This window comes from Phalacrocorax aristotelis, chromosome 3 (genome assembly GCF_949628215.1).
Source record: "Phalacrocorax aristotelis chromosome 3, bGulAri2.1, whole genome shotgun sequence".
NCBI lineage: Eukaryota > Metazoa > Chordata > Aves > Suliformes > Phalacrocoracidae > Phalacrocorax > Phalacrocorax aristotelis.
This window is the reverse complement of record NC_134278.1, coordinates 119,276,979-119,302,824: the sequence shown is the minus strand read 5'-3', so window position 1 is coordinate 119,302,824 and position 25,846 is coordinate 119,276,979. Positions and strand designations below refer to the sequence as shown.

General features: G+C 37.3%; 1 protein-coding gene across 8 annotated transcripts in view; it reads left to right on the top strand.

Moving 5' to 3' along the window:
* Nucleotides 1–25,000, top strand: part of SPAST (spastin) — a 37,332-nt gene extending 12,332 nt beyond the window's left edge. For 4 of the 8 annotated variants that reach the window (XR_012659917.1, XR_012659916.1, XR_012659915.1 and 1 more), the window contains 14 exons: nt 7,219–7,394; nt 8,423–8,556; nt 8,898–8,991; nt 11,769–11,843; nt 13,086–13,157; nt 13,681–13,756; nt 14,269–14,360; nt 16,125–16,204; nt 17,030–17,072; nt 17,640–17,719; nt 20,255–20,325; nt 22,200–22,240; nt 23,831–24,490; nt 24,585–25,000. Coding sequence is in view for 4 of the 8 variants with exons in the window: in XM_075089320.1 (XP_074945421.1) it covers nt 7,219–7,394; nt 8,423–8,556; nt 8,898–8,991; nt 11,769–11,843; nt 13,086–13,157; nt 13,681–13,756; nt 14,269–14,360; nt 16,125–16,204; nt 17,030–17,072; nt 17,640–17,719; nt 20,255–20,325; nt 22,200–22,240; nt 23,831–23,953 (1,157 nt within the window). In the remaining 4 variants the exon portion in view is untranslated. Of the gene's footprint in view, nt 1–7,218; nt 7,395–8,422; nt 8,557–8,897; nt 8,992–11,768; nt 11,844–13,085; nt 13,158–13,680; nt 13,757–14,268; nt 14,361–16,124; nt 16,205–17,029; nt 17,073–17,639; nt 17,720–20,254; nt 20,326–22,199; nt 22,241–23,830 lie in introns of all 8 variants that reach the window. The other 4 variants (XM_075089320.1, XM_075089319.1, XM_075089318.1 and 1 more) reach the window with 1 other exon arrangement.
* Nucleotides 25,001–25,846: the final 846 nt, after the last annotated feature.

Below are 25,846 nucleotides of genomic sequence, written 5' to 3'. Positions count from 1 at the left end.
TTTGGTTTTACCGGCGCCTATTGAGGGGATGCCTCTCAGTTTCTGGTGTATTGCAGGGAAAATTATGCAATGCTATGTTCTGGCCCCACCAACTTTTAGAAAAATTGTTTTATATTTCTGTTTTTAAAGGCTTTATATAAAATACATTACATCCTTTCTATGACTTTGACAACACTGTTCTATTTTGTAGCATTCAGTTCTCTCTTACAATGACTGTCTTAGAATCCAAAACTATTTACAACATTTTAGAAAATATTTCTCATGTTATTTTCTTAAAGGAATTTAATTAAGCCTGTTTTAGAAAACGTCAAAGTCAATGTAGGATATGTAGGTCATATATTCTGCCTATATAGTAGTTCTTCATTTATGATATTGTAAGAGTGAATGTGCATTTGCATTATGCTGCTTTAAATTTCAGGGTTTTTTACTCTGAGAAGACAATACATGATTAAAACAAGGGGGGGAACCAGGTTTGTTTTTGTTGTGTGTCGTAAGACGTTGTTTTTATCCTTTCCCAGAAGACTGCACCAGGGATACTAAAATATCAGAAGTACACTTTTACACTTTTTTGTCCATACACAAGCAGTAAAGTTACTGGGAGGATTGTGAATTGTCTTCAGGGAATGTTTTAAGCCAACAGTAAGCTGTTGTCACAACTGTGGTCTCAACTGATAATTTGTACAGTAGACTATAATGAGGTTAAATAAAATAGCTAACAAGCATTGGAATTCATAAAGCTTGTCTACTGAGTCCAGAGCAGTGTTCAGTTTTTAAAGTAACTAAACTTGAAACTTAGTATAAACCACAGTCTTTTTTCTTTTTTCCTTTAGCTCCATTTCTAGTCCTGAAGACATCTTACTGTTTGGTTTTATTCTCGCAATGTCTGAGAAGTTAAAGCAGTGGAACTATGTCATATTAGACACCTTTAGATTACTACATAAGTGGTATTTTTGTTAACGGTACTTGTCAAAAAAAAAATGTAGTTAAAATGGCTCTTCAGTATAAGTCCTTATGTAGACTGAGCTTGAGAACTCTTTACCGTAAAGGATCCAGTATGACACTCTGTCTTTTTACCTGGTTGGCTAGAGATTGAATGAACAGATACATACATGTACGCACAGAAGTTGATAACATGCTCCATCTGATTTGATATGAACAGCTTTTTCTTTAAACTCTTTCCTTTATATGTTTTTGCACCATTTCCTCGACGTGTGTCAGAATTGGATGCTGCAGGAGAAGGCTGGACTGAACTTTTGCTCTTAAAACTGTTAATTCATCTACTTACATCTGTTAGTAACAAAGTGTAGAATATCCATTGGCATCTACTGGAAATTAAGAAATATTTTGCCCATTCTGTGGCAGGTGTTCTTATTTACAGAAATTCCTGTAGCAGGAAGTGGTCACTGTTGTTAAACTTGTGGAAATTGATAATAGTCAATTTACCCACCAAGTCATATTCCTGGTGACTTACAGAAGATGCATGACAACCGCTTCTGCAAAACTGTGGAGGAAAGGGTAGTGAAACAACTGCAAAGGCCGTGGTCTCCTGGGGATCCTTTTTTCTGAGAAAGTGTCTTCCAACTTTCTGAAGAGCAGTGTGGGCTAACCAAGAAACTTTTGTTCACCAGGCTCAGTGGGGTTTGAGAGGAGACAGAAGGACTAAAGAGCAGGTCATAAAAAAGAGTTAGGTAACAGGCATCTACTCATTACTTTGAACAAGACTTAAAGAGGCTTGTTCTGTTTACATTCGCATTTGCATTGCCAAAGGTAAACTTTAGATTCATAACTTGTAGATGTTAGAGCTCTGTTTAGCCAAAGTACTGAACTTCTGCAGCTGTGGGGTCCCTGATGGCACCAGGGAAGCCAGCCTATTAATTGATGTCTGAATCTCTTAATTGGCTAGAGGTTCCACTCGTGGGCTCACTCACGCTCCCTGTGTCTGTTTTTTGGGGATGTGGGGGAGGGAGTCATGTTTGTAAGAACATGCTGGTGCTATGTTTTTTTCTTAAAAGTACTTTTTTTATACATGTTGTAATAAAGGGTGTTTTTCACATGGACAGCTGCAATCATTTAAAAAACGCAGTAGGTGACAAATTCTTAGAAAACTGTACAAAATCACTTTGTAGGCTACTTGAGATAAGAGGGCTGCCGTTACTGAGAAAGTACTGAGCCGCAGGGCTCTGGCATCAGCTTCATTTTTTTTTATCTACATAAACTATTACCTGCACTGTTCCCTAATCAGGCTGGGTTTAAAAGTCCAGGATTTTATGAAGTGTGAAACATGGTTGTTCATAGTTTTAACATCAAGAAAGTGCCTTCTTGCCTGTTCTTTTGTCAAAAAGTGCTTTGCATTCTTTCATTTGTCTTTTAAAGGCCAAAGCCTTTAAAGATGTTTTTGCTTCTTAATTCTGTCTGATACTCTATTCTCATAGCTATACTGCACATTTTTATATTTCCAAAATGTTACTGAGTTGAGATTCTTCCTTATTTCAAGATACTATGTGTCAGCCTTTCAGACCAATTTACTTCATTCTAGCACAAATGACTACCTGTCCCAGTTGTCATTCCCTCATCATCATGAGGGAATTCGTCCTCATTCATGTTCGTTTATTCGTCCCCTCATTCATAGTTTCCTACCTTATCCAAATAGCCAGAGATTTTCCTTGAGAATTTATCTGATAAATTTATAATGAGGTTTTATAAGACCTTATTACAGCAGTATCACCTGCTGTTCTGTTGCAGAAGGCTACACAGTAACTTGCGTTAAGAGTAATAACAAGTAGCTATACCTTAAGTTAGATGTAAAACAATTTAGCTATATTTTTTTTTTCCTCAGACATCCGTGTTTTCCCTTGCATTGTGGGTGTTTTTTTGTCTCTAAACTAGCTTGGAAAGGAAATCATGCCAGTCTTGCCAAAGGCAGTGTTTGAGTTTTATGAACTTATTTAGCAGGCATACAATACTGATAGTATTACAGTTTGCATTTAACATGTAAATCTCGGCATGATACACTATCAGAAAAAGCATTAAATTTATCTTTCTTACCACAACGCTAGCACTGTGCAAGTAGCTAGCATTTTATCAGTTTTCACTTGGAAGGATTTGCTGACATGTTTAATAGTAGGCATATATTGGCAATGTTTTTCAAGTTGCAAAAATTCTATGCTTAATACTGTAAGATTTTCCAAGGAGTTTCCCAAGTAGAAGAACAAGTAGCAATGAGATTGTTTTTAACACCGTAATTTGGCAACAGATGATCTTTGGCTGACATGGCTATATTGATGCAGAAAGGAGAACAGCTGTGCCCCTGGTCTGTGTAGCTGTGCTGCCATTGGCAATGTGGAACAGGTCCCTGTTAGTTGCTGAAGTTTCCTTTTAGGTACTTTGTATTACTTGAATGTACTTATTTGAAAAATTTGAATGTAATCTTTGAAGGAATTACTATTTTTGGGGCCATTGTGAATGTTGTTCCTGAATAACTGTCAGTCTTGCAATTGCTGAATCTATTTTGCTATGCAATATTCGCAGAAAATTTATAGCTAAGCATTTTAAAGTTGTTGTTTGTTTTTTTTAATAAAACTACATATGTAAAGTTACAGAAAATTCTAGACTGGTGAATTTTTTTTTCCAACTTGACATTCACAGGCCCCCACATACAATAACTTCTCTTAGTGACTTTATGTCAGTTATCAATAGACATACATAAGGAATTTCCAAGGAATATTCCCTGATGGTTTTAAGGTTTCACAACTAAAGGCTGGAAGCTGTTTTGGAATACTGGAAATATTGCTACTAATTTTAATTTAAACTTTTTTTTGATGTTTAAGAAGTTATAAAACAGCATAAACTTGTTTATTAAGATGTGCCTTAATCTGTTTTAGATGCACAAAAGAAAATATAATTGGTTTCCTTTTTAGAAATACAAAGCATGCTATTATCTCTATTAAATAAGCTAGAGCTGCATGTTTCCCAGATTGTTTCTGTGTTTCCAGGTGTGTAATGTAATCAAGCCTCTCTTAAAGTTGTTCAAGCATATCCTTACTTCGCTTTACCTTTAAAAACAGTTAAATATAATAAATGCATTTTACCATTTTTTTTCTGTAAGGGAGCCTGAAATTGGGCACCTGTGTGTGCAGCTTATCACAATTTAACCAACAGAAAACTTCAGACAAAATTTTGCTCCTTGCTTGGCTGTGTGGATATTCAGATGATAGATTAAAATTGCAGGGATGCTTTCAGGACCAGATAGTTATTTCTGTATGATCTGGTGGCATTATCTTGGAGCTTTGAAGGAAATTATTCTGTTTGGTCAAGAATTGGAGAGTAAAATCACAATGATCAAGCTCCTAGTACTATCCTGTAAGTATAGATGATGTAGACAATTTAATTGTTCAGTGTTTCAAATATACTTGAAAAAAAATCATGGTTTGTCTTTGTGATTAGAACATATTTTAGATATTTTAGATCTTCCTTACTGTTTTACATGGAATAGTGAAACATTTGGCAAAAGGCTGCCGGAGATACTACAAAGGTGTTAAGGCCACCTGCAGCATATTTTCCATCTTTTAGCAGATGACAAATACAACCAGATAAGAAATGTGTTTTAGGGACTTTGCACTTGTTACAGCAAAATGTATATTGTACATAATGAAATGATAATGGCTGTCAGTCTGACAAGAGATGTGCATGCGCTCTTCATCCAATCAAACACTTCACCCTTTAGAAATAGGTAAACTTTAGATAAACTGATTCTGAAAAGTTTGGCATTTTTATTTGCTTCTTCAGTGAAGATTTGTATGTAAAATGAAGTTTCCCTCTGGAGTTGATACTGAACAACTATGTTCAGGAGTAGTTCATCAGTGCTTCTTTCTGTGCTCCACATCAGGACTGACCACAGAACATATGTAAACTAGTGGTCTTGATGCCTGGAGGTAGAGCTAGACTAAATCATAATTAGTATTTAAATCTTCTTCTTTCCCTTCTCCCCACCCCCATATTTCCAGCTTTCTGAAATGCTCCGTACCTATGCAATTTTATTATACTTAAAATTGCAATGTGTGTCTGTTGTACTCAATAGATGGGAGTGGTTGTGGGAAGGTGTGATAACTGAGCAACACTTTAGGGTAAAGGAGATGGAGGAAAAACTACTTCAGCTTTTTGAAGCCTTCTCGTATTGACTTTAAGCCAGCTGTGCAAATGAGTCTGAAGGGGGAGGGAGGGAGGGAGACAGACAAACAAGCAAACCAAACCAAACAAAAAACCCCAACACTAAACTGAGTGGCACCTTTTGATTAAATTGGACCAGTCAAAGTGTTGAGTAGCTAGGTTTTTTAGTAGATTTGTATGCTGGTTTTTGAACTTGAAAGTTACTAAGTGTGTTTAATTTTGAAGAATTTTTGACTTGGAAATTCCTGTGCAAGACTAAGTAAACTTAACCAGCTCTGGATCTGTGTGTGATTTAGTCAGTAGCCAGTTTTGTTTTGGTGGGGTTTTTTTTGTTGGTGTGTTGTTCTGTTCTAGGTATTTTTGTTGTTTGTGGGTTTTTTCTTTTTTTTTCCCTATAAATATCTTACAGTTAAATGTAGTTAATTATATTCTTCGAGTTCCTTTGCCTTTTTCACATTGATACATCTGCATTTTTTACTATGACCCTTTCAGGCTTTCTGTAGCCCTTAAAAGGGGTAGATCTGTGACTGAAGAAGGGCCTTAGAAGCTTGTTAGCCAAATAGTTCAACACATGGGTAACTGCAGGCTGTGTAAAGATTTGCTCCTGGAATTATGCAAGACACTTGTGTCTAAAGAGGCTGAGAACATGGCAGTAGTTAATTGATCCTTCCATGATACTGTTTTGCTGAAGTATTCTTATTTGCATTTTTTAAACACAACACTCAAAATAATGAGCCTTTCTACTTAAAGTATTTTTCACTGGACTGCAAAATTATAAATCAAAAATTCTTTGTGGAGTCATTGAATTCCTTAAAAATCAGAGTTCTTTGGCCTCTTGCTTAAGTCTAACAAGCCAAACTGAGTTGCAGATTTCTAGAATCTTAGCAAAGAAACTTGTAGCTGAAATCCATCCAGTCCTTCCTTACATCTGATGCCATATTTCTCTTAGCTAATCAAAAGGCTCCTTAATCCTTTTGAAAGGATATAAAATAAGGCAGTATTTACAGTTTCCATCACAGACAACAATACTGTACTAGGCAGCTTGCGGTACTGTATTGCCACCACAGAAAAACCCCGATCTGACGCTGTGTTCTAATCATTAACCAGCCTGACCAACCTGCGTGCTCGCTGTAGCACATTGTTACCTCTTAGTCTCTGTTTTGATGCTTTACACTTACTATTTCTGTGCCAGGGAACCTTATTTTATCATGTATCCCATATGGAGAATGTAGAAATCAAGTGCTATTTCACTTACTCTGGACCAAAATGGCCTTTTGTAGTTGAATTACCTGTGGCCGATATGTTAAGATTTATCTGTCACCTAATTGGAGACCTTCCTGCTCTATCATGGAGGTGAATTAGAGTAAGCGTGAATGGCATGTGTGGTGGTGTTTGAATTCAGTGATATAATATAATATTTTAAGACTTAATTCTAAATGTAGGAAGGTAAGCTGCTTCAGAGCTGTCCATTCAGAATTTACTTGCACCTTGAGATCCCTGAAGTAAAATAAAGTTGTAAGAAAAAGCTCCTGGTAGTTGCTTGCAGGTATAACTATTTTAATTTTCCTAAATTAAAGTGCCTTGGCGAAGTTTCTGTGTGGGAAGTTGTAGATAGTGTTAGCTAGCATCCAAAGTAACTAGTCTGCTAACATCACTTAAGGAGTGAATGCTCTTAATCTAATGGCTTGAAATTTGGGGATTATAATAATGATTATTTTTAGGAGTTCTTGGGAATGGAAGAATTTTCTGGACGGTGTTGTGTTTTGTCCTGTCTTAAGGTGGTGTTCTTCCCTTGTTAAAGGACGTAGCCATCTCTAGCTTTTCTAAGATGGCTAACTAGTGTTGGTTTTGAGAGCTCCTAAAAATTCAAAACTTAACTTTAGGAGGAAGCTACAGTTAATATCCCCTTAAAAGTACTAAACTTCTTTAAAAGCTTGTATTATTCTGCTATAATACTGTATTATATGTGTCAACAATACTATCTTCAAGTTAGAGTTGATGGTAAAAGTACAACTGCTGAAAATGTTCTCATGACATTGGTTTTCTTTCTAGAAAGTGGAGCGGTTCCAAAAAAGAAGGATCCCTTAACACACACGAGTAATTCCCTTCCTCGTTCAAAAACTGTTGCAAAAACTGGATCCACAGGCCTTTCAGGTCACCATAGAACACCTAGCTACAGTGGGATATCAACTTCTGTGTCTAGACCAGCACCAAATCCTGCAGCTAAGGTATGGTAAGGATGAATATAGCAGTGAACACTTGGAAAGTCAATGTAAATTCCAGAACAAACTTTGGATTTACTGCCTTTATTGCAGTATTGTAGTAGCAGAAAACTTTTGGAGGAAAAACCCTAAACTCCTACATTTTTGGCCAAGCCTCTTGGTCTAGGCTGCAGAGTGGATTTTAGAAATCGGGAGGCTTTGGGTGGCTGCATGGGCAAATAGATTTTAATTGTGATCACAGTGATAAATAATAATACCTGTTTTGAAAATTGCATGGGAAACTGAGGGAAGCTTATCTCGGAGAAGAATAAATGTTATTCCCAATATGTAAAAAACCCTCCTACTCCAGAACTACAAATTTTCCTCCCACATATTCCTTCTGCTCCAAAGCAAGCATGCACAGGTTGTAGTGCAACCACATTGAAAAGCCAATTATGGTTAGATTGTGACTGAAATACAAAAGTAAGTCCTGTACTAATATGACACAAAAATGCTGCATTTCTTTTGACCCATCTCTTTCCCTTCCATCCTTATCTCCCCCCCGCTACTCCCACAGTAAAGTAGAATAACAAGCACGATGAGCAGAACATAAACGTAGTTAAGTATTGTTGCTGCTGTAATATGAAGGCTTTTAAGTGGCCTGTCAGCTAAGTATGACAGCCGTAGAAATTCTTGCTTATAGGTGTTGAGAATCAGAAAGAGTTGTGATGCTCTAATTCTAGAGTATGCTGGGGGAAAATACCATAGTTAAATATAATGAATTACCTTAAAAAAAAACAACCCAAAACCAACAAAAAAAATCACCAAAACAAAATCAAACAAAAAACCCTCCTCTCTACTGGAGCCTAAGATGTTCTACCTGTGTCTGAATATGATAGTATGATTTGTAGCAAAATACAGCATTAGAGTACCTGGTATGTGCTATTATATTAGGTTTTACTGGAGCATATGAAATGCAATAGTAATTTTGTTAACAGTATGGTTTGAAAGTATCAAGTTGTTTTTTGTCGTTTTTTTTTCTTCCTCCCACCCAGGCTGCTCCTAAAAATAGTAGAACAAATAAGCCTTCTACTCCTACCACTGCTCCTCGAAAAAAGAAAGACTTGAAGATATTTAGAAATGTGGACAGTAATCTTGCTAATCTTATACTGAATGAAATTGTTGATAGGTAAGTCTGAAGAAAAGTAGGCTTTTCAATGCGTAATACCAGTTTTTTGTTCAGTACAGTCCTGGTCCACTTGGACTGAAAATCAGTGGTTTTTGTTTGCTGTGGTTTTTTGTTGTTGTTGTTTTGGGTGGGGTTTCTTTTGTTTGTTGTTGTTGTTACTTTGGCGAAAGGATGAAAATTAAAATCAGAAATGCTTATCTTTTTAAATGCTTAGCAATGTAAGTTGTAGATTTCCTCAAAAGGGTCCTGTATAAATAGTCAAATGAATTAAACTGGTCAGCTGCAGCTGAAAAATAGAGTATCTCATTGTTAGACTAATTAGTATTCCATTTCTTTGTTAGTGGGCCAGCCGTCAAATTTGATGATATTGCAGGGCAGGAACTGGCTAAACAAGCTTTGCAAGAAATTGTTATCCTTCCTTCTCTTAGACCTGAGGTAAGCAACTGGGGTTTGTTATCACTCTTGCCACAGAATCAAAGAAATGTATTGTGCTTCACACATGAAGTGGTGATTCTTGAATCCTGTCTTTACTGGTTATGATTGCTATCAATAGCTGTGTGGTGAGAGCCATCACTGAAAAAGAGGATGAATAATTTATGTGTTAAAATGCTGCCATGAAATTCCTCGTCTTCTGGTTAGTTGATGTTGGAGGAAGTGACTGAGGCAATAGCTTAAAAAACACCAAAACAAAACAAAACAAACCCCTAAAAAAAAAACCCCCCCAAAAAAATGTTGAAAATTTGTGAAGCTGACTGTTCCAGATGGCTATAGCTGTGTGTCCAACCCTTCGTGGACATGTGAAGGACAAAGCCTATAACTGGAAGAGTGACGCAGATGAGATTTCTATAGGTAAATTAAGTCATGACACTATCCGATTTGAAAAATATTGAATTGATATTGTGGTCCCGTTCTCTGTGTGGATGTTGGTTAGACATTTTGAATAGTCTGTTCACAGCGGGAGAGGATCCAAAGAGGTGTAGTAGTGAACAAGCAAATAGACTGAGATGTATAACATTTGAGGGCAGGTTTCCTCTTTACTTGGCTGAGTGAAAATCAGTCATCTAGGCTTTTATTTTATTGGTCATAGGTGGTAGGTAACTCAACTACTGTGACTGCCTAGATTCAAGTCAGGACTAGGTACTACTGGAATTTTCTGAGCCACTTTTTAAAAAAATTAAATTGGTCATTTTTCTAAAACTGGGCTTGCTAAAAGTTGCTGGACCTTTGCAGAAATAGCATGCAATGGTTTACTGCAATGCTTGATTATTCAAGCAAAAATTGCTGTTTGTTCCTTGTCAGTTTGCTTGTTGGTCTCTTTTGTCACATTGATAGATGACTGGAGTTGCTCTGTGGTTTTCCTCTTTCTTTTAATGCAGTTTTTGTTTTTGAAGCATTGTGGGGAAGAAACCCTAAACCTGGCATAGCATCATAGGAATACTAGCCCTGAGGAGAACAAAGCTTTGGCATCAAATATGCATACTCTGGTATTCTTATGCAGAAGGAAATGTCATTGTACCGTCTGTTATTACATTGCTTTAGCATGTCAGGTTTGTTTTTCAGTAACACTAATATAATGAGCTGGGTGGGAAGGACTTTGAGATGTGAGACTTGGAATAGTTATGACTCTTCAATAACAGTTGATATTGTCAATAAGTTCATCATATTACCGTAGCTAGCAATGGGCCTGACCTTGGTGTAGGTTGAGATATAGCAAGGACAAAGAATCCTGCAATTTTTTAAATGTTCCTTGGAAGAAAAGAGATGGGGTTTATTCCTTGTAAATGAACATGGTAGATGTGGCAACTATTGGGGAATATTGAGTACATTAAATACTAATTCAGTTTTAACTTTAATGAGTTTTGAACTCAAATTCGTATTTAACAAGCCAATTAATGGTATTTTTGTGGGAGAGCGAGAGTTGAGGTGAATAAACAGAAAACACAGGCTGCAACCATTTCAGCAATAAGATGATGATAAAACGGTAGCAATTAGTTCAGACCATGTTTAGTATGCTTTGTGTGTTAACAAAAACCTCAAAACCTTAGTGCGTCTCAGTGATAAATGGCAGTTGCAGCTGAACTGTGTAGGTGATAATCAAGGTGTGGGAGAGTTGTAGATTTGGTCTGAACTATCTGAAAATAGTGAAACTCCCAAAGAATGATTCCAAAGAAAAGAAGTCGGGCAGGAGATGCACATGGTCGTGTGCAGCATGGAAAGCAGAAACACTTGAGGAACGTAGTTGTCCAGGTTAAAATGCTGCAATACGTTTGTAACGTAGGTGGTAAGTGTTAGTGAATAGAATCATGCTGGATAACAAATAACAATCAAGCACAAACCAAATGCTGTGAATGATGAAATAATAGAGAAAATTCATGTTGGTCAGTCATCTTAAAAACACTATACTGGTAATGGAGCCGTTGGTTATCATGGATATTGTGGAAAGAAATGCCAGCTGACAGTGGTGTTTAGACATGGTGTGCGTGTATAAGAGACTCCCTACTGCTCCTGTTGGTCGATTGTTGGAATTATTGGAAGCTGGAATGGAGGGGTGAGTGTGAGACCAAAAACGGAACTCTGGAACTCTTGAGGAATAACTAAAAAAGAGGTGTACTCTATGACAACTTGTAGATTTGCTTGCTCTCATGCTACATATGATGGGGGCAATTTTATAGTATAGGGCAGATTAATCCAATGCAAAGTGAGAGGGAGATTATTATCAGTAGCATTTAGAGAAAGTAGGTGTTTCTTAAGTACTATTTTAAATAGTTGGTTGTCTTAAGTTTCATTTAATAAAAAAAAGAAAAAGATGAAGGGGTTCTTCCATATGGAGTTAGTAAGAACATTGCTTTAACTCTCTTACTACACACTTGCATTCCCCCCTTTTTAAATGCAGTTGGTGCTTTAAACTTGTTAGGCTGGTCTGTCTGGTGGAATGTGTTACTGCCTTTTATACGCTTTTCACAGTGCCTCTATGCACAGAATGATCATGACATAATTTAACTGTTGCGTAGGAAGCAACAGTGATGTGCATTAGGTCAAGTTAGTAATAGAATGTAGTAGTTCTCTAAAAACCTGCACTGTTGTAGCACTGCTACTGTTGCTACCACAGCTAGCCAGTGAGCCATTCTTCAGTCTTAAACCATTTTCTTACAAAGGTGAATCAACATTTTATTTAAGTCTCTGAAGGTAACTTATGATGATGTACCTTTCAGTTATTTACAGGACTTAGAGCTCCTGCACGTGGTCTGTTGCTGTTTGGCCCTCCAGGAAATGGGAAGACAATGTTGGTGAGAAAACTAGTTCATGCATGAGTTGGTGTTTTAAAATGTTACTGTGAGGGGTGGCTTTCAATTTGGGTGTTGTAGTAATACACTGTATTTTTCCTGGGTATGTGTTATGGTGTCAATTTCATACAAAAATGCAAAGCTGTTCTTCAACTGTGAATTTTATGGGGAAGGGAATTGCTGAAGTGTTCTATGTTTAATTCTGTTCAATATCACAATTAGTATTTTAAAACTTAAACTGGGAAGTCAAAGTTTCATTTCCAGAGAGAGTAAAAGTAACATGGTTATTTGTTTGAGTACAGCAGTGATTAATCAGAAATGGTCTGCTTTCCGCTAAAACATACTAGAAGTGCATTTTGGAAATGAGGAAGGAGCACAGTAGTAAGAAAGGGGCTTGGCTCACTTCCACACTGCTGTGCAAAGTGCTGTGGAACTGTCTGGCTGCTGCTTGTTTTCTCAGCCTCATGTGCTGGATTGGGGAAACTGGAGTGAAAAGGCTGTACATCAGCCAGGGAGCATCGCGTGTCCTGATGCAGCTGAGCCGGGCACATCATCTTGCATCACATGGGCTGGCTGCAGCTGCACACTCCCTTTGCTGACACTGAATCTTGATCAGCTCTGAAGCACAGGAGTGTGAATGCTGAGCAGCTCACTTTGGCTCATCTGTGTTGTTTGATGTACTGGAACATAATTACTAATCACTAAAATTAAACTGTATAATCAAGGAATCATAATTTCTTGAATGTGGTGAAACTGTTAAAGAAGAGGGTCTTCTGTAGGAGCATTCTGGTTGAACTGATTATTTTTCCCAGGTTTCATGTGAAAACAGCTTTTGTATAGATATGATGAGAAGAAAAGCCCATAATTTTTAATGTGATTTGATCCAACTGCTGCCCTAAATTATCACCCTAAATTAGTTAAAACTGTTTCAGATGTCTACTCAGGATACATTGAAAGGAGCTGGAGGCTTGTATTCTTCACTAAGCAAGTTGTAGTTGGCTGTGGAGATGATGTGATAAGAGAATTTTAAGGGAGTCTGGAAGTTTCTCTAGTGGTTCCAACTGCTTATACATTCTTATTTGTAAGTGGCCTGCACAGAAGTTTTCTGTAGCGTCTACAATGTGTTCCCTTTGAAGGAATAGGGGTTTTCAAAATCATCAATCAAGACATGAGTGCTAGCTACAGAAGCGGAGAGGTATCTTCAGTGTGACGTTTTAAAAAGTACTTTTTTCCCCCCCCTCTTAGGCCAAAGCAGTTGCTGCAGAATCAAATGCTACTTTCTTTAATATAAGTGCAGCGAGCCTAACTTCAAAATACGTAAGTAGCAGCCGTAAATTATATTGATCTGAAAACACACATGCTGTAATTGGGGCTTAAGAAGGCCAGAGACTTCTGATGAGCCCTTGGTGAACTGTTAGCCTATAGCGAACAGAAAGTTTTTAAACTTGTGAAGTAAAAATTTTTGTGTTGTGTTTGTGGTAACTCAATGTCAAAGGCTTTTGCAGTTCAGGATGACCCTGGCTGTCATATAGATGAGCGGTTGTGGTTTTTTTTTCTTCTTCAAAGAGTTAATAAAGTGGGTCCCAGCTCCCATTCACTCTGGTAATTTAGGCACCAAAATCTCTCAACAACTCAATTGTGGTCATAAATGAAGTCGTAATACTTCTTTTAAGACATAAACAATACTGTCGGATGTAATACTGAACTAGTGATAATCCTAGTGTGTATGAACAGACTGAGTGTGGTTGATTATCAGCAAGATTTTCTGTAGGTCCTTATGTTAGCTGTCTTGTAACAAACACTTTCTAAACCCCCTCCAAAAAGTTTATTGTTGTTTTAGGTGGGTGAAGGGGAGAAACTGGTGCGTGCTCTATTTGCTGTAGCCAGAGAACTTCAGCCTTCTATAATTTTTATTGGTAAGACCTTAAATGTTGTAGGTTTTTGTGTATTTTCTTAAATATTCTTACTTACTAAATTGGAATAATCAAACTTCTTTGGGTAATTCTGCATTGCAGAGCACTTGGATATGTCCTGCTGGCTAATCAGTAGTTCCATGCAGAGCATGTTAGCTTACTGTTATTTAATTGGTGTTAATAGTGGGAAGAAAAGCGCTCAAACTCACAAATGCTATATTACCTTTACAGAGGAAATCCATTTATGTATTAAACTGCAAACATGAAAATGGGGTTTGCTTGTCCTGAGTTGCAGTTCATCAGCAGGATTTTTTTTCTCTCATCTGTGCTTGATCTTACATATTCAAAGGACAACACATTATACAAGCTTTTAAAGTTTATTCCTTAGGAGACAGACAGATCTTCATAAAGATCTGATGTCTCTTACTGGAGCCCTATATCGGCAAAAGAACTTAAGCAAATATAAAGATTTGGATGTTGTATGCTTAATTAAGATGTATTTCTTTGTTTTTTAGATGAAGTTGATAGTCTTTTGTGTGAAAGACGAGAAGGTGAACATGATGCTAGTAGGCGTCTGAAAACAGAATTTTTAATAGAATTTGATGGTGTAAGTATTTAGTCTTGGCTATTGTTCGATTTAGCTGAATTGGCTAATGTAGTGGGGGCCAGTACAAGCTACAAATGAACACAAAGAGGATTTGGCTGCTGGGGCTTAGCTCTGTCCCCCTCCTTGGTTGGCCTACAGGTTTTCTTCTATTGCTGTTAATTTTTTACCTGCTTACTGTAGTTTCTGGAAAACTCAGTCTGGTGTGAAAAGTAATCATCTGGAGATGAACTGAAATAATGGGTTGAAAGACCATGGACAGAGAAGAAAGGCAATAATAAGAAACTGTGAGAACAAATGTTCTTACAGGGCAAGGGGGACTCTCAGGGGTTAGGCAGAGTTGAATCCTTGTTTGCAATTGCATGTTGTGGTGAAGCACATCTCTTCATTGTGGCAAAGTAAAAGAAGCTTAAATGGCTTTCAAGTAGTGTCGTTTTGGTTTTTAAGAGATGTGTCACAAAACATGCCCTGTCAAGGGGTAAGATGAGACTTGAGGTATTAGGATTTCAAACAGACTAGTTCAGATCATGGGTATGTACAGCTCTGGCACATCAGAAGGATTAATATCTGTGTTAGTGTGCTTTTTATCGAGCTATAAATCTTCTTGGCATCATGACCCAGAGATGACAGGATACAGTAAGAGTGTATTTAACAGCGTGTATGTAATACCCAGGAAAAGGAACTGGGTTTCATAGTTGGGGGAAAACAAATAAATATCAGAATCTTTTTCTGTCACACAGCACTGTTTTTTGTATTGAACAGTCTTTGGTTATACTCCAGTAGCAATATTCCACTGTGCTACAGTAGTGAAGCAATGGTAATGAGGTACAGGAGGATAAGATAACTATATAGAGAGACAACAAGGTTCAGAAAAACTTCTCCAAAGTGGGATGAATGAGGACAAATGATGCAATGTGACAATGATATGCAGAAATTATTACGCACACACACAGATTTTTCCCTTAAAATGAAAAGGAAAAAATTAAACATAATTAGTAAGTTAGCAAACTTTGGATCAAGGGGTAACTATATCATACAATACTTTTGTGGAACTTCTTGGACTCAGTAAGGCACCAATGAACTTAAATCTATGAAGGATTGGATACTAGGTGAACAGTAACACATCTCTGATACCCAAATGTTTTCTCTGAAGTCTAGAAGCCATAAGTCTCCATTTTCTTGGGTATAAAATCAACTCTTGCAGCTGAGTGAATTGGGGGGAAATTACTGTGTCTGTGTACTATTGAAGAGCTTCTAATTTCAGTTACTGGCTTCTTGCAAGACCCATACTAGAGGAATATATGATCTGATTTAGTGGTTCTGGCTGTACGTCAGTCTAAAGTTGCATTCTCTCTTTCTCCGTAGGCTTCAAAACAAAGTTTGGTGTTAAAACCTACAACAGCAGAATGTCTCTAGGTCTTTAAACATAATTATCACCGAGTGACTAAACTTCTCAATGCTTTTTGTAGTCTGTTTTCTCCAGCATTGTAACGTGCAACTCCATGGCAATGTTTGTGCTTTCACAAGACTCTCTTCAAGCATTAAAACTGGGGCAGTGTCCTGCGTTTACATTCCTTTTTTTTTCTTTTTCCTAGTGTGACTTTACATTTATCTAAAGAATGTTTAAAAGCTAACTGCATAGAAGAAAAAAAGCATATCCAGTAAGATCCCATCAGTGTGCTGAACACATGGCAAGACTCTAACTGGTTTAATTGTATTACTACTTGATGTAAACTGAAATCTGTCTTGCCTTCCTGTGTTATATAGGTGCAGTCTTCTGGAGAGGACAGAATACTTGTGATGGGAGCAACAAACAGGCCACAGGAGCTTGATGATGCTGTTCTCAGGTATCAGAATGTCTCTTTCTTTATTTGAATACAGTAGTGTGATCTTCATTATGAAGAGCAGGTTTTGCTACTTAGTGTCTTGGTTGTTTTAAGTTTTGGAATAAGTAGCAGAAGCTTTTCGGCAAGGTTAAATTATTTAACCCCTCAAAGAGGTGCCTGTCTCTTCTCTTTGGGATACATCTGCACAAGCATGATGACCTTGGAATTGTCTAAAACAGCAGTATCTGTTGAGACCAAGTCAGCGTTTTATAACCCTCTTGCACCTTATATATTGCTTTTTTATTATTTAATGGCAGGATGAAGGAAGAAATTTGCCCAGTGAAATCCAGTATTACTTCTCTGTGAATATTCAATTTCTGATGTCCCATGAAATTACAAGTTGTGCTGTAGATTTGCCTTAGGACTTTTTTGCTACTGGTTCTCATACTTTCTTCTCTTTACATTTTTGACTGAGGAAAATAGGCATGTCAGTACTGTCTGAACAAATAAGACAATGTGTACATTGTGTTCAATGAAGAGATGCTTCATTTTGTTGCTGGTGGTCAGTGGTATTTCCACCTTATAGAGTAGGGGAGGGAGGTAGGGTAGAGTAGAGTAGAGGAGGGACTCCTCTCTGGGAGGAGTCTCATAACGTAAGAGTAAGATGACACCAGTGGCTTGTGCATATTGTTTGATTGGTTGGTGGTAGCTTTTTAAAATCTGTAGTTTTTCTCCCTAGAATTTGATGATATAAGTGAAATCATTACATCTATCAAATCAAATGTTAGATCTGTATGTGCTAAAAAGTTATAGAAGAGTGTGTGTGTGTATGTTTTTCTTTTCTAGACGATTCACCAAACGGGTATATGTATCTTTACCAAATGAGGAAGTAAGTATTGTTTTCCGTGCATTTTCTTCATTTTGAGATCAATTTTATTAAAGAGTATAAAATATATTTCATATGCTATGCTTTACTTGCCCTAGTGTGGATGACTGAATAACTTGTGGTCCAGCTTGGCTTTAATTCTGGTGACTATCTCGTAGCAGCTACTCAGTATTTCTCGGCTAGTGAGGTGTTGCTTACATACTGGCAGGCATGGACAAGTCTGAAGTAGGGCCTGCAGGAGCATGTTTGGTTGGCTGGAGGAGTGTTTACTGCAAAAGATGAAAGTAGCTTTCTTAATGTTTTTCAGATCAACAGCAGATGAGGGCTTTTGATGAGGATTTTAATTTATTATTCTTGAAGTAGTTTGACCCTTGGTCTCATTATTACCAAATCCCTATATCTTCCATTGAAGAGATGATAGTGTACAGCCTAATCACAAAAGCGCTACAGACAAGTTTAAACTAGTGAAGCACAAAAGCTATCCTGAAAAATGGGTATTGTTGTTGCAACAGAATTTTAAATGTACCATGAAAATGAGTTTTACATCTGATAAATGTGTCTTCTTTTCAGACAAGATTGATATTGCTAAAAAATCTTCTAAGCAAGCAAGGAAGTCCATTGACCCAAAAAGAGTTGGCACAACTAGCTAGGTAAGTATTTTGTGGCTATACTAAATAAATATTCTCATCAACTGCATTCATTCAGACTGTTGTATTCATTCAAAATGTAACTAACGTAAATCATCAGGTAGTGACAACACTTGCTGAGAATGGATTGCATGCGTTTTGGGAAGATGGTCTCCTGTCAGGCTTTATGAAAGTGTTTTTATATGTGCTTATATATTTATATAGTACTTGTTTTTTGTCCCTACCACCATCTGGCTGGGTTTCTGTTGCTGAAACATGCTCATCAGTGCTTTTCTTTCTGAGGAGGAGGGAAGGGGGTTGTTCTCTCTGCCATCCCCAGGCAGTCCAGCTCTCCTCCCTGATGCAAAAAGGCAGTACCAGTTTTGCGCTTGCCATGTGTTTCAAATCAAAAGCAACTTTTCTTTGCTCATCCATTGCTAGGTTTGTTGAAGGTATTACCAACATAGCAGAAGCAGCACTGGATAACTTAAGATTCTTTTCAGTTTCATATTTGATTGGGAAAATGGGGGTCAAATGCCCTTCCTATTATGAAATTAAGTTGTTTTATGTTTTTCATCAGTAAGATTGACACAGTACTGCCGTTTGTCACAGTCAGAAGTTAAATGTAATGGGTGCAAAGGAAGTCAGACAAAAGCTAAAAGGAGGTAGACCACCTAGGGCAGGAAGGAGTGAAAACAGCGTGTGAGATAATTATCAGAAATATCCAAGTGGATGTACTTCAGGCTCTGTTTCTGTTTGTGGTAGTACACAGAAGGTGAGTACAGTCTTGGGTGTAGCATTTGTCAGCCCCTCAGTGTTAGTTACATTGCAGAAGTTTGCTGTATATTCCAACTGAATAGATTCTCTGTGTACTTGAAGGATGCTAGCCCAGGCCGTGTTTAGGCTGCAATAGTAGCTATCTGGAGGAAGAAGACAGTGACTTGGATTCTAACTGCAAATTTATGAACCAAATTACAAATGCAACTTAAGTACACCTTTTTTTTTAAAAGGGTTTGGAGAAATATAGAAGTTGAGGGTCCTGTCTGGCTCATCTGCCATCTTTCTTTGTTTTGAAAGAGATAGGTATTTAACCTCCTTCATGATTTTGTGTTCCCCTGCAACTTTTTCTATAAACTATAACAGAATTAATGATCTCCAGAAGACTGAGCTACTTCTTTTCACTTACGTGGGCAGTATGTGTTTGGTGCCTGGTTCAGTGGAGACCTTTAATCTGCAAAGTATTTAATTGGTTAACTTGGAAATTAGGTCTGATTCTGGAAAAGCTCCCATAGAGATTGGGTCCTTGGTTTGATTTTTTTTTTTCTTCTTTGTGGTTCTGAAGATTTGGATGACCTGTGTGTCTGCCCATGTAATAAAAAAACCCAAACAAAACCCAGTAGATAACACAATTTATCTTCCTTTCAGTTCACTTATACAATACCTGCGCACTTACACTATATTACTTCCCAAATCAGTGGGATTTCTTTCTGAATAAGGACCTGTCCACTCTATTTCACTTTCAAGCTGAATTATAATTCTTATTTGAAGGTAAATATGTAAAGTGTTCAGGCTTCTGCAGATAACCACTGAGGCTGTGGCTCAGGCTGTTGCAGCCAACTCAGGTCCCTCAGTTGGTTCTTGGTCATTAGCAGTTCCAGGTTTAGGCTTTAATGTTGCAATCAGCTGGTAAGTCAGACTTAGCTGTGCTAGAGATCCTTTTCCATGTGTAAACTATAGGAAGCTGTTTCAGTACTCCATTAAAACACAGACACTAAATTCAGAGAATTGAGAAACTTGCTGAGTACTTTGAGAGTATAGTCTGTTACCAAACCTTCAACACTGAAAAAAGTCTTCCACCAGAAATAATGCCGTCTGTACTGTAAATTGCTAAGCAAAGCAGTGCTGCTTTTCAGATTTGTATTTATTCTTCTGAATTAGTAGAATTTTGTACTCCCTGGAGTCCACTGGCTTTTCATTAAGGCCATACTGCAAAACTATCAACTTACTTTCAAAACCAAACACAACTGTTAGATTTTTTTTTTTTTTTGGTAATGCCTGCTTTTGCCCCTTGTCTGGCTCTGATAGCAACTAAAAGTGCTCATAGTTTTGTTCAGAAAACTGGTCATACATCATCATAAATGTGTGGTATTGGGGTCTCATTGTATTGATCGGGTTGAAAGAGTACAGGACAGTTGAGTTTTTATATAAATCTAGGACAAACAAGTGGTAGGGCATTCTCCTAACAGAAATAGTAAACATGCTTGGGATTAGTGTTCATCTACAAATCCAAGTTGGTTGCTATCTCTTTGCTTTTCCTAGAATGTTATTTGGGACTTGAATATCTGTACTTTAATCTGGCAAAGTCTTAAATATAATCACTTACATTGAATGCACTTCTGATTTACTAAACTTGGAAAACAACGTCAAAATAATACTTCTTCTGATTAAGTAACATTTAAATAATCTGCAATTAAATTGATATGGTTTGAAGCAGGGTTGTTTTGTTTTTTGGTTTTTGTTTTTTCTTCCTCCTCTCCCCCACATTTTCCTTTGACAAAGAATGACAGATGGATACTCGGGGAGTGATTTAACCGCATTAGCAAAGGATGCAGCGCTGGGTCCTATTCGAGGTAAGCTGCATAGTTTTTCATTTAGGTTTTGAAAAAACTCACTGCCCTTGATATTAGAGATACATTATCTTTTCCTACCTCTTCATAATCCTTAAACCTCTAAAATTAAGCTTTTTAGATTGGATTTTGGTCTGTTCCTCATAATAGCAGCTTTATAAGGCTTACCTTACACAAAACCCTTCTGTACCTCACCTTGTGAAACACAATTTTTGTGTCTGAAGACACAAAACTAGTGCATCTTTCCTAGGCTGGTGTCAGTTCTGTTGTATTTAAACTATTACTTAAGTAATGCAGTTAGAGACTGCTATTTGTCTTCATACAAGTGGGCAGATCTCTCTCAAGCCTAAAGGAAGGAAATACCAGAACAGAAGCAGTTTTGTGGTTTGGGGTGATTTTTTTTTAGATATGGTTTGAATGGCATAGCTTTTTTTATTTTTAAATCTTCTTAATTTTGAATTGTGATCCAGATTGTGATATCTGTGACTCAAATAGAGTTTTACCTATATTTGTTCTTCCTCTGACATTTCCAGCTTTGAAAAAACATAGTTTTAATGCAAAGTGAATACGGTTTCCCAGCTCCCCCTGCCTTGATCTGATTCACTAGCTAGTATGTGTCCAGTAGCTACACCTGAAGGGGCTGATTTTGTTTAGTGGAGACGAGTAGTGGGATTTTGTGAAGAAAAGCCTGTGAAGATTTGATGTTAGTTTTCCCTTTGCAGATATATTGTCCTACCTGACAGAAAAGTACTAAAGGCAGCCAGAGCAGAAGTGTTCTGTAATATCAGCCTATTCTGTGCAAATAAAAGTTGTTGCAACTCTCTTAAATGATTTATGGGGTGGAGAGGTCTGGGCATGTTTTGTGGGTGTGTTCTTTTTATTGGTTTTTTTTAATTGAGTCAAAAAACCCTACAGCACGCAGTTTTGCCAGTGCACTATCTCTTTGAAAGCAGCGGTTGGAAAGTAATGGTTTTTTACCTGCTTAGTTTCAGCTGGTGAGATTGTAAGGCACGTCTTCCAAAATCCTGAATAATAGCCTGGAAACAGAATTGCATTAAATAGCTCTCACAAGAGACACCATGTCCCCTAAGACTTTGAATATATTTATTTAAGAGTGGTTGAATTAATAATGTATGCATTTAGGTATGCAGGCTTTACTTTGCTGGCAGATAACTTCACATGCAAGTCCATTTTGAGAAGAGACCATGAAATGTTGTGCTACCTATTTGTTCCACCTGCTCCTGGCTTCCATATAAAACAATTTATTTTTCCAAATGTTTTTTAAGGTCAGCCTTCCCAATCTTGCCTAGATTCTTTTTGTTGCACCCTCAGAGCAAAAAGTTTGGTGTAATATGTTGATACCGTAACAGTACTGCAAGTAAAAAAAATGTAAAATGGTGAAGGATATGGGAATGATTAGGTCCCACCAGTACTGTGTAGGGGAAGAAGCACTCCTGTGTGCTCTGCCTGATCTAATTTTTGTGTTCTTGGCTGACTGTATTTTTCTGTTTCCTGAAAATTGTGCGTGTTTGAGGGGTAAGGAGGTTGTAGGTACAAGGAATAATATGGGGGAAGGCAGCTCTGTTTTGCTTGTGTCCTGTTTCCCATGCTTTAGGAAGAGGGTGGTACTTCTACCACTCTGTACTGTATCTGCAGTGATAGAGTGTGGGAGCAGCCTGACTGAGGAGCTGATAAATGGGGAAGAGGGAGGTAAAAACACCATGTACCTTTCTGTACAGGAGATTATGCTGAGGCAGAGAGGTATAATTTTTAGCTGGGTTTTTTTTTTTAGAATAGAAGTGCTTTTAATACGCTTTAGTTGTCAGAAGTGATGAAATTTTCATATGAAACTCATTGATCTTCCTTCATTTTTACAGAATTAAAGCCAGAACAGGTGAAGAACATGTCTGCCAGTGAGGTATGCCGTTCTAGCAGTTGTATTTTCCCCTTTGAACAGAACGCACTCACCAGAAACTTTTAAGGTCCCTTTATTTACATATAGTATCGTACAAAATACTCATCCTCAGTTTTTGGGGGTATTACCTGTTTTGATTACTTCTTCATTGAAGAAAAAATCTTTACAAATAGTGATTGAGAAGAAAATCTGTCCTCAACTCTCTGAAGTTCTTTGTGTAGTTTGTTGGTTATCAGGCTTAAGAGCACCTCTTCTTCCGATACTAAATCTCTGCTATTCTTAGTTTCAGTGGACTGTCCTATCTCTTCCTTCGCACTGAACTGCAACTTGATCTGTTACCTATCAGATGATGTCAGAGGCTTGGCTTTTATTTTCTCTCCCCCAAAACATTCTCGGAAGTATATGTCAAATGATTTATTTCTACCCCCCCACCCCATCTTTACATAAAGCAAGTCATCTTAGGGAGAACCTCTGAGGGATTTTAAAACAGATTGATTTGTGTATATACTTACTTTCCTTCACGAGGACCATCATAAAGCAGAAAAAAAAAATAAAAAAAGATTGAGTTCCTCAGCACAAATTGCATTTGTAAACGTCAAAAGAAAAGGAAGAGGTTGGTCCCGCGTATAAGTTTCTGTTCAAATGTGTGTGCAAACCACAATTTCTGTGTTTAGCCTGAGATCATGGCAAAGGCTATGATGAGCTGAAAGGACGTGTTGCAGGAAGAGGAGAACATCTGTGATAATTTGTTGTGAATGCAAGTTTACCTCCAATAGCCCATAAACACTAGTCCCAAAGAAACATGGGGAATCTTCTCCAATCGTAATGTTAATACTCCTTTGATAATGAGATTGCTTGTTCCACACACTTTGGTTATCTCCCATCATGTCTGGGCATTTCTCTATATGGAAACATCTGTTCATAATCATGTCCTCAGCAAACAACTGAAAGGCACGTGTTGAATCAGAGAGGTTAGATAATGGGATTGCTTGGCTGACAGCATACTGTGGCCTGAATACAGTTGTAGTAAGGGCAGGAGCTTTCAGTGCCTTATTCTCCTGGTATGCAGGGGTATGCCATAAGCGTATTAAATAATCCCGTCTTACTCTTTACTCATACACCCTACTATGCACCACCTAGTGAAATAGGAAGTAATAACACAGTCCCACGGGCTATTAAATAACAAGGCCAACATTATGATTACCAAATGGTAGTTTATTAAAAACAGTGAATACCGATAGTCTTAAATTACAAGACTCTTGTATCGGGTCATAGAATCATAGAACAGCCCAGGTTGGAAGGGACCTTGAAAGATGTTCTGGTCCAACCTTGCGTGGGAAGGGGGACCTAGATGAGACAATCTAGCACCCTGCCCAAAGGCATCTCAAAAACATCCAGTGATGGGGACTCTACCACGTCCCAGGGGAGGTTGCTCCAGTGAATGGCTGTTCCTACTGTAAAAGATTTATTTCTTATATCAAAATGAAGCTCTCATAGAATATGCTTTGTTAAAAGTCAGTACTGAAGTACTTCTGGAATAAGCTGAAGTACATAAACCACTTGTGATCCTGATGTCTCTCACTTTTTGTCTAGATGAGAAATATCAGACTATCAGATTTCACTGAGTCTTTGAAGAAGATAAAGCGCAGCTTGAGCCCTCAGACCCTGGAAGCATATATTCGCTGGAACAAGGACTTTGGAGATACCACAGTGTGAAACACTACTTGAAGAGAAACGAAGTGCTGCATAAGGAGCAATTGGTACAGACTACTGAAAAGCAGCCAGAGTTTACAGGACTTTACAGATCTCTAAGTATCTGCATTAAAACTTGAGATTAAGCAAAAATTACACAATGTGAAATGGTTCATCAAAGCCTCCTTGCCCTTTAGTGAGGATTTACAGCCTGTAAGTAAGAGCACAGTAGGACTTGAGATAAGATTCCTAGCAATCCGATTATGGTTTGAACAATAATATATGTATTCCGTTTCAGCTAGAAGGCTCTAATGATATTGGACATTGGAAAACCTTTTCCCTATGTCATGTGTGTGTGTTTTTTGTTTTTAATTTTGCCACGACATCAATGTCTGGCTTTCTTCCTTATAACTACTAACTTAAAACTGGAGGTTTGTAAACTTTGGTTCAGTTTTTGACTCTTTTTTTTTTTTTTTAATCCTTAATGTGCCAAATAAAACCATTTCCCTCTGCAGAGAGGAAGAACAGCTTTGGGGAATTATGATTATTAAAATGTAAAAAGCAGCTGGTCTGTTATTATTTGTCTTTTTTGTTTAGTTGTAACGTGACTGTGTTGTTCACAGAACAGTTTTAAAGACCTTTGATAGCAGAACAGCAAAAAAACCCCAACCCTATAAAACCAATTCAAACTGTCTTTAAAGAAAAATAAATTACTAAATAACAAATAGACTAAGACGTTCGTTTACTGGCAGTATTTTCTCTTAACGCATTTTGTAATACTTCCACTGGTAGAATGTTAGCTTATGCTTATGGTGTACAACTTGAAGCCCAGCTGATGCTTGAGAAAGTAAGTGATTCTAATTGTCAAGTTTCAGAAATGATGTGTTTCTACTCTGTATTTTAGTCTGTTCATGGTAATTGAAAGTAAAATTTCCATTGTGATAATTTTTTAAATCTACACATGTAAGCGTTAAAATACGAGGCTACATGTTTAATACATGGCACACATTAATGTTTTTATAGCTTTCATATGTTTTGGTTTATATATTAAAGTATGAAACACTCAACTGATCTGCTTTTTTAAAAAGAAACTGCATCTTTGTACAAATACTTGTTTTTATTATATAAATGACAAGCTATTAAAAAAACCACTTAAGTGATAGCCTTTAAACACTGTAATAAAGGAAAACATCTTTGCCTTTACTTCTAAAGGCCTGACATCTTGTTTACAAATTCTACATGGATAAAACACAGATGTTTGCAAGGCAGAGCACTAGTTCCTTGTTAGAGCAGGTTGTTTGGATTTTGGTTTTGTTTCATTTTTAAAGACAATTCTCCCAACCTAGTGATGTTACAAAAATGCATATTGTTTACAGTTGTTTTTAATTAAATTGAGTTATAAGCTATGTTTGGTAGGAGTATGTCAAATATTTGTGGGACTCACCTGAAAGTTAAATATAAATCTGTGTTCACTGTGTAGTACTGGGTACTAAATACTACAGCAGAAACTGTGTCAGACTTTTGGGATGCACAGATGCAATATGTTTGGGACTCTATTTTTTTGAACCAGAGGTGCTTTTAATGGCTTTTAAGATTAAAAGCAAATAAGAGAAGACTGCATTACACTAGTATGCCTTTTGAAATAGTCTAACAAAACCACTTCTAGCCTTCTACGGTCATGACTCTCTCAAATGTGTGTCTGATGTAAATGAACCATATGATTTCTGTTCCCCTGAGAGATGCGAGAAACGCTAAAAGATTACAGTTTCTTAAATCTCACATCTTGCTTGCTTTGCCTTAGTTCTGCCTTCGGTTAGACCATCGCTGCTGTTGGAGATACCTGGCTGACTTGATCCTTATTTGTCATAGCCCCATAGCACTAAGCACGAATATTACTGTTTTATTAGCATCTGCCAA